Source organism: Solanum stenotomum, chromosome 4 (genome assembly GCF_019186545.1).
Source record: "Solanum stenotomum isolate F172 chromosome 4, ASM1918654v1, whole genome shotgun sequence".
Taxonomy (NCBI): Eukaryota; Viridiplantae; Streptophyta; class Magnoliopsida; order Solanales; family Solanaceae; genus Solanum; species Solanum stenotomum.
This window is the reverse complement of record NC_064285.1, coordinates 56,094,575-56,106,388: the sequence shown is the minus strand read 5'-3', so window position 1 is coordinate 56,106,388 and position 11,814 is coordinate 56,094,575. Positions and strand designations below refer to the sequence as shown.

Below are 11,814 nucleotides of genomic sequence, written 5' to 3'. Positions count from 1 at the left end.
CTAGATCTAGTTGGGGCATGTCCCAACATTTCTAGTCAGTTTAGAGGCTTAATTCAGACATAGTTAGATTCAGCTTAGTGTTTTGAGTTTGATATTTCTTTTGTATTAAACTCTCAGATTTGATATATTCAGTTATAGTATATGGGTATTCCCCATCTTTTCAGATTTATTTATGAATTAGCTTCCGCATCAGTTTATTATCTTTAGTATGCTCATGATCATGCCAGCAGGGTTAGCTTGGGATCACTTGTGGTCCTAGGTCCCGTGTTCGCGTCCCGGGGGTAGCTCGGGGCGTGACATTTACTATATATCAAACTCAACATTCATATGTAATATTATCAACTAAAAATTAATATGTTGGTAAATTTTACCAATGAATTAATGATCGGTTGGTATATTACCAATTATTTTGATTATGTTAGTAATTTACAAACCATAATCTTTATTCGTCGGCAAAATTTTCAACTGATTGGATATTTGTTGGCAAGTTTACCAACAATTACATTTCGTTACTAATTTACCAACACAATTATATTTGGTTGGTAAATTTAGCAACAAACTCTTGTCGTTGGTAAATGGTTGGTTAGTAATTCGTTGGTAATCTGTTAATAAATTATATAAACATTTTTTTGTCATATTTACCAATCGATATATACTTCGTTGGTAATATTACTAACAAAATGAGTGCATTAGTAATATTTCAGTTGGTAATCCATTGATAGAAAGTTGCTAAATTTGGTGCCATTTTTTCCGCTGTATATACCAACTAAAATACTTATTAATATTTTGATTGATAATCTGTTCGAATTTCGTTGTTAAGTTTTAAAATATAATTCAGTTAAAAATATGTTGGTAATTTGTTAGTAAAATACTAACAAATTTAAGTTGTTAGTAAAATTTGTTCGCAATATCATGTGGTTTTTAGCGTGGCTTGGTGATAAGTTGATGCATTGTACATATTCCCATGTTTATACTAGTAGTAGTGGCATTTTTCTCTAAGTTTTCTGTCTTACAACTTTATTACTCCTTGTGATTTGCAGTTATTCGGTTATCACATGTTGCTTATTCTTATTGATCCTGTTTGAATAATGTGTTATGCATTTTCAATTATTTTCAATGTCCTCTTTATTTTTGTATGTTTCTTTGAGCTATTTTGATGTTCGTTACTCAATCCGAGAATAGTAGGTACTCATAAAGTTTGCATACACTCTATTCTCCTACACTTCGCTTATAGAATTAGACTGAATTGGTTATTGTGTTGTTGTGTATTGGATTACTTTATTTAAGGATTATCTCACGATAGATTTTGAAAAATGCCTAACACTTCCTCTCGTAATAAAGAAAAACTCTTACCTAAAATCTCACAAATTTTGGAGAGTAACAGAAGGACATATCATCAATACAAATACATTTCCCAATATTTTCTAAAATTAGGTGATGATTATGAACTAAAATCAAAGGAAGCATAGCCATAAATTGAGGTATTTTGACCAGTTTAAAATGAGGTGCAACACTTTTTTTTTTTGTCAAAGTTGATCGAATTGGTATATATCACAAATTTAATATCAACATTCTAATAATTTCTACTATCAATCACAATTAAAAAATAAAAATTGCAATTTTTCCTGATTTCCATAGATAATAATAATAAAAAAAAAACAAAAAAAACCTTTATCTTTAGGTTGAATTTTAGACAATTTGTTTGGTGGTGATTTCACTACTTTTATTAACTTGGAGGAAACTTATTTAATGTATGAAAATTATTTCCCTTTCTCCTTAGGAATATATTATATTCTATAGCATTGACTTCATTATAGAAAGTTAGATTATGATATTGACACATTACCAGTCCGGAAGTAAGTTTAACTACTTTCTGAAAGAGGACAACAATAAAAGATTATAAGGTTTCTTTTTAACAAAAAATATTCATATCACAATTATATCGTTCCTATCGAACTAGGTGGAAATTTTTGGTTTAATTAAAAATTAAAGTATTTCGAATCTGTTTGAATTGATTTATTTAATGTGTTTTTAAGTTGCGTAAATTTAGAAAGCGCTTTTAAACACTGATTTTGAGTCAAAATAATAAAAATAAGCAAAAAATAATAAGTTAGAAGTTTTAATTTATAATTTTTTACTTATAAATCAACAGTTAAGAATCAAAAATCAATCCAAACCGGCTCAATAGGAGATACCAACTTCTAATACCTAATGCAGGAAGTGGATAAACGACTTCTTATAATTGAAAATGTGAGTATGATTTCAAGAAATACTTGTTGAAAAAGATATCCACATGTATTGTTGAATTTCATGTAGTTGAAGGTTTGTTGAACTTCTGATAGTTAATTGATAGATATATACATTTTTAGTGTGTTTCAATTTAGTTCATACATTTTCTTCTTTGCTTCACTCCTACAAGAATAACATAAGTTTATTGAATCAACACTACACTTTTAATATTACCTTTAATAGAATTCTTTTATAACCATACAAATATTATGATATATTTAATATCATAAATTTTAAAAGTCCATAATAGTCATATACTCCCTTTGCTTCATATTATGCGATTCATATTGATCTGAAACGTCCTTTAAGAAAGCTTTAGTTAGAAGTGTATTTTACCAAACTAACCTTATTAATATAGTTTTGGAACTCTAAATTTGACTTATACTACTTTATATAGTATTTAATACTAAGGGCAAAAAAAAAAAAATATAATGAAATTCTTTTGATTTCATAAGTTGGACAAGTAAATTAAAACAATTATCTTTAGTATTGAGGTCAAAGAAATATGAAATAGAGAAAGTAAATAATATGACATCTATTAAACCATAAATTTTAAATGCATTCAACTTTTCTAAAATTATGTAACAACTACTTAAGACATAATACATGAATGTGCATTTTAACTTGATTTTAATGGACATTTAAATTTGTTAATTTTGAGTGTGCATAAAAAATACTTAAATTTTGTATAAAGTTATGAATAAGTAGACACATGTGTGTTACTTGACAATTCACGTGATGAGATACATTCAAAATAATGTATTATATCATATACAAATATTATGTTATGTAGAACACGTGTATCTACTTATTTAACTTTATACAAATTTAATTGTCTATTTATTTAAACCAAAAATTAGAGCCTAGATTAGATCATATTTATGTATTTCTCTAATAATTAATGATATATATTCTGTGTGTCAGAAAGTCTTCATGTAACTAACTTTTTTCCGTTAAACATGTAGAAATCCAATTGGCTATCGACTTAATAATGTTAAAGATTTTAGATTAAAAGTCTTCCTCAACACGACCAAAAAGGAACTATAGTTGCCCAAAACCTAACTCACGTCAACGTCTTAAAGGATCAACATAGTTTCTCTCCTACTCTACCATTTTACATAAAGTCATTTCCTTTTTAATCAATTTCAAAAAGACCCTTATTATAATTAAAAATAATTTAGCTTTAAAATTCCTCTTTTATTTTTAATGAAATGATACTCTGTCACCCAAATATCTAAAGATTATTTTAGATCACAAATTTCAAAAATCTTCTTTATTTTCTTAAATATTGTGTCAAGTCAAAAGGTGTCACATAAAAAATGGATGGGGTATTTTTTTAAAAAACAAATCCAACCCATGATAATGGAGGGTGATCACTAACACAAAGTCTATAAATTCCTTTCAAATCCATCTTCAATTCCACATCCACTCCCTCCAATTAATATTTGATCAACCTTGTGACTTATTGAATAAATAACAAACAAGCTGAAAATGAGGTTCTTAGTAAAAAATCTCCCACTTTTTTTCACAATCTTCTTCTTGCTCTTCAACTCTTCCATTGCTATATATAACATCAAAAACTATGGAGCAAAATCGAATGGCAAAATCGACTCATCGAAAGCCTTTATGAGTGCATGGGATGCAGCATGTGCATCTACTAGCCCATCCACCATTTACGTACCACAAGGAAGTTACTTGCTTAAAAATGCATATTTCCAAGGCCAAAAATGCAAGAGTAAGTCTATTACCTTACGTATCGATGGCACTATACTAGCTCCATCGGATTATAATATCAATAGGAACGAAGAAAATTGGATCAAATTTGAACAAGTTAACGGAGTTTCCATCTATGGAGGAACCTTAGATGGACAAGCTACTAGTCTTTGGGCTTGCAAAACGTCTAGCAACAATTGTCCTCAAGGAACAATGGTACGTTTCATCAAACTCTGTCCCAATTTATGTGACTTAATTTCCTTTTTAGTCAGTCCTAAAAAGAATGACACATTTCTACATTAAGTAGCAATTTAACTATAAAATGTCTATTTTACCCTTAATGAAATGATTTACAGCCACACAAATTTATATCATTCATTTTGGACCACAAGTTTTAAAAGTCTTCCTTTCTTTCTTAAACTCCGTGTCGAGTCAAACTACCTCACATAAAATGAGACGGAGGAAGTAGTGTATTTTATTCGCGAAAAAATAATATAACAATATGCATTTGTCAGGGACTTACATTTTCCAACTCAAGCAACATAAATATCATTGGATTAACATCACAAAACAGCCAAATGTTCCACATTTTGGTAGATAATTGTGATAATGTGAAGCTACAAAGAGTAAAGGTATCCGCTCCAGGAAACAGTCCAAACACTGATGGTATTCACGTCCAATATTCATCTAGAGTTACGATAATGAACTCACGTATTGGTACTGGAGATGATTGTATCTCAATTGGCCCTGGCACCTCTAACTTATGGATCGAAAACATAGCATGTGGACCCGGTCATGGAATAAGGTTTCAATCATAACTTTGTCTGTCTCAATTTATATGAACGATATTTGGTACTTGTTTATTTTCTTCACCTAATAATTACGTACCATCATGGTGCAGCATTGGGAGTTTAGGCTGGGCAGTACAAGAACCTGGAGTACAAAACGTTACGGTTAAAACCGTAACGTTCACAGGAACACAAAATGGATTGAGAGTAAAAACATGGGCAAGAACAAGCAATGGATTCGTCAAAGATATTCTTTTCCAACATATTGTTATGACGAACGTTCAAAACCCTATCATTATTGATCAAAATTACTGTCCTAACAATGAAAATTGTCCTCATCAAGTAAGTGATTAATTAATATATTGTTTGTTCTAACAACTATATATAGACGATTTCTTACGTATATTGTTTTTTGTTTTCGTAAAATATATTTAGGGCTCGGGTGTAAAAATCAGTGACATAAAGTATCGAGACATACGTGGAACATCAGCGACGGAAGTTGCAGTGAAATTTGATTGTAGCAAGAAATATCCATGCAGTGGGATATCACTAGAAGATGTAAATCTTAGCTATAAAAATCAACCAGCTGAAGCTTCTTGTGCTAATGCTGGAGGAAGAGCTTCTGGTTTTGAAAAACCAAATAGTTGCTTGTAGGTTAATTAAAAAATATTCATTAAACCAATGGTTTGATATTTGGTTATAAGCAAGCTAGATCACCATATTATATTTATATTAATACAAAATGTAAGTTCACAAGTGCAATTATTTTTAATTAGAAGTTGTGTTTGGTGGAAAAATCTTGTGGGTGCAAATCAAGGATTAAAAAGAGATATATATATATAGTAGTATAATACATAATTAACTTCTTCAATTTTAACATTTTTTAAATAGACGTTGAAATTTTGTAGAAATCATTTGTTTGGGGAACAATGAAAATAACACAATAATAATATAACTTATTATTTAGTAAAATAGTAATACTAAAAATTAGATAAATATTACTAGGGTGATATTTAAATATTAGTGCAGAAAATTAATACTTGAGTTGTGTTGGACACTGATTTAAAAAACTATTTCAACAATATGAAATGTTTCCCAGGATTAAACAAGTCTTTCCTATTTAAATAAGTGATACATGAATCAACAAATTAATTAACATCAGCAAGTTATTACTAGAGAAATAAAATAACAAAGTCAAAATAATTAATTGACTTAAAACAGAAAGATAAAAGAGAGAGAGAGGCCAGAGGAAGTGCAAGTGCAAGTGAATTTGTTGTGCTTAATCTTACTTTGAAAGAAGGAATTGAAAGCTATGTATTGAAAGAGGAAACCTATCAAAAGAAGACATGTGGATGGACACTTGGATAACAAATCTTCATGCAAGAAGCCATTTTTTTTTAATTGTGCCAGCACTATTCTTTCAAATACTACTTCTCTAAGTAAAATGATTCTTCTTCGATACACTAACTATTTTGGCTTTCTAAATACACTTTAAAAATAAATTCATTTGAAATAAATATTTACTTACAATCTCCCACACATTTCAAAAGAATTTATAGCAAAAAGAATATAACTTCTTGAAATTTCATGGACAAAATGTAATAGGTTTGATGCCTTTTGGACTATAAACCAAACTTAGATCAATAAAATTTAATTTACAGAATTACTGGTGAAATATAATATTTCTATGAACCAATAATTCTTATTGTAAATCAGAGACTTTATCAATCACATTTTGACCTCAATAATTTTATTGTTCAACACGGTTTTGCGCCAATAGGTCATGCGCGTGCCTGAAATTCATGAGAGCTTTAGAGGCTAGGCCAAAGTCTCATAGGAGCGGCCACAGTACTTCACTTCTCATATATGTGAATTCATCAAGCTAAGTGTATACTGCTTTAAATACACCATCCTTAATTACAGACTATGAATTCATTAAGAGTAAATTACTCATCCCTCATTTTTAGTAGCAGTTCAAGCACTTTCAGTTAGTTTGCAGTGTCAATATTGACTTGTTATAGGTTGGGTTACCATCTCTATTGACAATCACATTGGCCTTAAACCCATCTCTATTAAGGTCAGGGCCGGCTCTTGCATATGAATTTTTAGGCCAATGCCTTCTCAAATTTCTATTAAAAAAAATCATGTTTAATTTTTTTCATGAAAAAAATTTAATTCATTATAATAAAAAAAAAAATTTAAAAATNTCAGGGCCGGCTCTTGCATATGAATTTTTAGGCCAATGCCTTCTCAAATTTCTATTAAAAAAAATCATGTTTAATTTTTTCATGAAAAAAATTAATTCATTATAATAAAAAAGAAATTTTAAAAAAATAATATATATATATATTGCTAACACTCACATTATTTATCCTTTTAACTCCTTCTGTACTCTATTTCTTCAAATCTTTGATAGTTAGAGGAATATTCTGTCAAAAATATGAATCAATAGCCGAAAAGTTTTGAACAAAGAAAATTACAAATATTTTTTTTATTTCTTCGTAACTTTTCATATTAAAGTAGGGTATACCAAGTTATCAACTTTTTGAATCAGATTCTATGATTCTAACTCTCATCTTTATTTAAAATTTATCAATTTATTACGTATAGAACTATATTATTGATTCATATAATTATCTCAATAAAATGATGTTTTTCAATGTTGAATTGATAAAGTTTTGCTTAAAAATAATAATTAAAAAAAGTATTTGAAAAAATCATTTATAAAAAAAATATTAAGGAATAATTTACATCTAAAAATTTAGAAAAATAAATAAATACAAATAAAATTTATTTAAATTTAGGCCTCTAATTAAAATTTTGTTGTAGGCCTCGAATTATGTTAAGCCGTCCCTGATTAAGGTTTGAAGAATTAATTTTCTTCCCATGGGTTTAGTCAGTGAATCGGCCGAATTCAATTCTGACTTCACATAATCAATTGCAATTATTTTATCTCTTAGCAGCTACTTAACGACATCATGCATCAATGTCATGTGTCTGCTCTTACAATTATAAGATTTATTCTTCTCAATAGTAATTGTGGCTTCACAATCACAGTGTATACATGAGGCAATTCATCCTTTTATTAAAGAGATACTCGATAAGAAATTTCTTAGCTGCTCAGCCTTAAAACCAACTAGCTTCAGAGCTACAAACTCGAACTCCATAGTTGATCTAGCAATGATCGTATGTTTAGCTGATTTTCAGGATATTGCACCATCGCCTAAGGTGAACACATATCCACTAGTGGATTTTGTCTCATCTGAATCATAGATCCAGGTTGCATCACAATACCCTTCTACTGTAGAAGGAAATCCACTGTACATGATACCATAACTAATTATTCCTCTCAAATATTTCATCATGTATTTAATGCAAAAGCAATGCTTATTATTGGGATTATGAGTATATCTACTCAATCTACACACAACATAGGAGATATCAGACCTAGTAAAATTCATCAAATGTAATAGACATTCAATAATTTGAGTATATTTAGACTGAATAACTAGGTCACCATTTCTTTTTCAATTGCGAGTTAGCATCATAGGGACTGGCTACAGGTGTCACCTCAAAACATTCAAACTTTTTGACAAGTCTTTCCACGTAATGTTCTTGAGATAACATTATACCATCTTCACTCTTTATAACTTTAACTCTCAATATCATATTTACCTCACTCAGATCTTTCATATCAAAATTAGTAGACAAATATAATTTGGTACTTTTCACAATATTCAAACTTGTACCAAATATAAGCCTGTCATCAACATATAAGCATATTATCACATTATTAGTGTCTACTCTTTTAGTATAAACACATTTATCCACTTTAACAGATATATAGTTGTCTCTCAGTAAGACTTGATCTAATTTTTCATGCCACTGTTTAGGAACTTATTTAAGGTCATAGAGAGATTTAATTAATTTACAATTTTTCTTCTCCAGGAATAACATCCTTCAGGTTGAACCATATAAATCTCTTCTTCTAAATCACCATTTAAGAAAGTTATTTTTACATCCATTTTATGAATAAAAGGCTTGTGAATTGAAGCTAAGGCAATTAACATTCGAATGAAAGAAATTCTTGTTACTGGTGCAAATATATCAAAATAATCAATATTTTGTTTTGGAGAAAATCTTTTAGCCACTAACCAAGCTTTATATTTATCTATAGATCCATCAGGATTAAGTTTCTTTTTGAAAATTCATTCACAACTAATAGGTTTTGCACCAGGAGGTAAATCAGTCAAAATTCATGTATTATTTTTCAAAATTGAATCAATTTCAATTTTCATTGCATCTTTCCAAAATTTATCATCAGAAGAAGGTATAGCTTCAAAATAATTTAATGGATCATTGTCAACAAGAAGAGTTTGAAAATCATTTTCATAAGAAAAATATTCTTTTCTAGACCTTTGCTCCTTCATAGTTCCTCAATATTAGAGGTATTCTCATTATTTCTTTCAACAGGTGAATGAAAATTTTAATCACATAGTGAAAAAATATATTCAAACAATTCAACATTCTTTGTCTCAATAATAGTATTACAATCAAGCACATTACTTTTCAAAACAAGAAACCTATATGCATCACTGTGTTCAGCATATCCAATAAGCATGCAATCGGCAATTTTAGAACTTATTGTTCTCTTTTTAGGTTCAGGCTAAAGAACTTTAGCAAGACACCCCATGCTTTTAAATATTTAAAATTAGGTCTATACCCTTTCCACAATTCATAAGGAGTTTTACCAGTTCTTTTATGAGGAATTCCATTCTGTAAGTGACATGCAGATAATATAGCTTCACCCCACAAATTATCATGAGCATTAGAACTAATTAGAATGAAATTCATTATTTCTTTTAAAGTTCTATTTTTCCTTTCAGCTACTCCATTAGATTCAGAGAAATAAGGCAGGGTTACTTCATGAATAATTCCTTCTTTTTCACATAAAACATTTGAGGATACATATTCTACTCCTCTATCAGATAGAATTTTTTTTATTTTTCTACTAAGTTAGATTTTCAACTTCAGTCTTATAAGAAATAAGTGCATTATCTTTATTTCTAAGCAAATACAACTTAGTAAATCTGAAAAAATCATCAATAAAGATCACATAATATTTTTTTCCACCTCTAGTCATGGTCTATTTCAAATAATCCAAATCAGTGTGGATCAAATATAATTATTTAGTTTCTCTATTTACTGAAAAATATGTTTTTTAGTAATTTTAGCTTCTATACACATTTCACATTTATCAAGTTTATTTAAATCTAAATCAGATATTAAATCAAGAGATCGCTTATTTTTTATGTATGAGACATTAACATATCCTAATCTAGCATGCCATAAAGAAATAGGTTCAATCATATAAATAAATCAATTGCCCACAAAAACATATTTTTAGTCAATATATAACCTCATCATCTTCAAAAGAAACCTTTATTCCACCTTTTCTTAATAATCCCACAAAAATCAAATTGATTCGGATATCAGGAACATGCAATAAATCACTCAATGCCAAAGTTTTACCAAATGTGAGTTTCGGAAGAATTTTTCATTTTTCAAGAACTTTAGTTGTCCTTGAGTCATCAAAATAAATAATTTCTTCTTCTTTCTCAACTTTGGTGTATGACACAAAATCATTTTTGTTTATACAAATGTGTCTTGTAGCACCAAAGTTTATCACCCAGTTTCTCACATTGACTTCAATATTATTTCAGAAATGACTGCAAAAATCATATCATCCGCTTCAGCAAAAAAATTATTTTTAGCTTTGCGGGTATGTTCTTTCTAATATTCTTTTGCATTGAGGTGTATTTTTGATGAAGGTTTTATTATTAGCATTGGACTTGTAACCACGTCTATTTACATACCTGTAATTTTCTTTACCATAAGTCTTCGGCAGACAGTAGCAGTCACAGTAGCACCAACATCAATATCATCAATAGTTTCAAGATATATATTATTTGTTATAGTTTCTTAGATTGTTGGGGAACAATGAAAATAACACAATAATAATATAAATTATTATTTAGCAAAATAGTAATATTAAAAATTACATAAATATTACTACAATGATATTTAAGTATTAGGCACTTTCCAATTTAAGTCGTGCTGAGCACATTCCAAAGAAACTATGTGTAATACCTCGATATTAGAAAGAGCTAATTTTAGAAAGAACTAAATCAGAAAGAGTCAAATTGAGAATTTTGCAAGTTATGCTTAAGTTGTGAGTTTTGGGTCAACTTCAAACGACCATAACTTTCAGTACAAGATGTGTTAGGTGGTCCATAAGATATAAAATGAATCTTTGAATCATCTTTTCAGCGCCACCGAGTTTGCTAAATTTCGAGTTTAGATGAGGGAGATATGTCGGTTTGAAGTCAGCCTCTCTAGTTAAGGAAATTTACCCGAATTAATGAGGGTTATTTTGGTCCTTTCCTTACCCCCATCAGCTTTAAACGTTTTTAGTAATATTTTAGGGGTCAAGACTGACTTAGATCAATTTTCACAATTCTAAAATACGCTTAGGATTTTAGAGAGAAGAGAAAAGAGGAGAAAAGGAAGAACGATCAATATTCTTAAGAAGCTTCGAGGATTTTCGTCAAGAATTTGATTCTTTCGAGGTATGTAAGTTCTCATAGTGTTGGGTTCATTCACCCACACGCCAATCATGTGATTTTTATATGTAATTTCGTTCTTGAGGTTGAATGATTTGAGTTCTTGAGGTTTTGTGCTCCATTATTTTATAATGAAGTTCTTGTTGAGTTCTTGAGGTGAGAGTTGCAAATGAGTGTTGTTCTTGGTGGGTTTTGGTGTAGATTTTGTTGTGATTTTGTTGGGATTATGTTTCCAAAGGAGTTTGAAGGAATTCATTCGAACCTAGATAAGTAAGGGCTTGAGTTTGAGAAGAGATTTTCGTCAAAAATCTGGGAATAAGGGTGGGGCGGTGTACCATCACTGCGCCAGAACTATTGCCCAGTAGTTTGGGGCCTGGCGTGGTGGGCCACTCATTGCGCCC

General features: G+C 29.6%; 1 protein-coding gene across 1 annotated transcript; it reads left to right on the top strand.

The window, feature by feature from the left end:
- The first annotated feature begins 3,729 nt into the window (after positions 1-3,729).
- On the top strand, positions 3,730-5,598 carry LOC125861781 (polygalacturonase-like). Its single transcript, XM_049541647.1, has 4 exons — positions 3,730-4,218; positions 4,518-4,807; positions 4,904-5,132; positions 5,226-5,598. Exons 1-4 carry the CDS (start codon positions 3,781-3,783, stop codon positions 5,442-5,444), a joined length of 1,176 nt encoding a protein of 391 aa, XP_049397604.1. The 5' UTR covers positions 3,730-3,780; the 3' UTR covers positions 5,445-5,598.
- Positions 5,599-11,814: the final 6,216 nt, after the last annotated feature.

Excerpts from the sequence above, each read along its gene's own strand:
- LOC125861781 (XM_049541647.1), top strand. The coding sequence starts at position 3,781 with ATGAGGTTCTTAGTAAAAAATCTCCCACTTTTTTTCACAATCTTCTTC. Across the intron at positions 4,219-4,517 it reads ATTGTCCTCAAGGAACAATG|GGACTTACATTTTCCAACTC; the intron begins GTACGTTTCATC and ends TGCATTTGTCAG. Across the intron at positions 4,808-4,903 it reads GGACCCGGTCATGGAATAAG|CATTGGGAGTTTAGGCTGGG; the intron begins GTTTCAATCATA and ends ATCATGGTGCAG.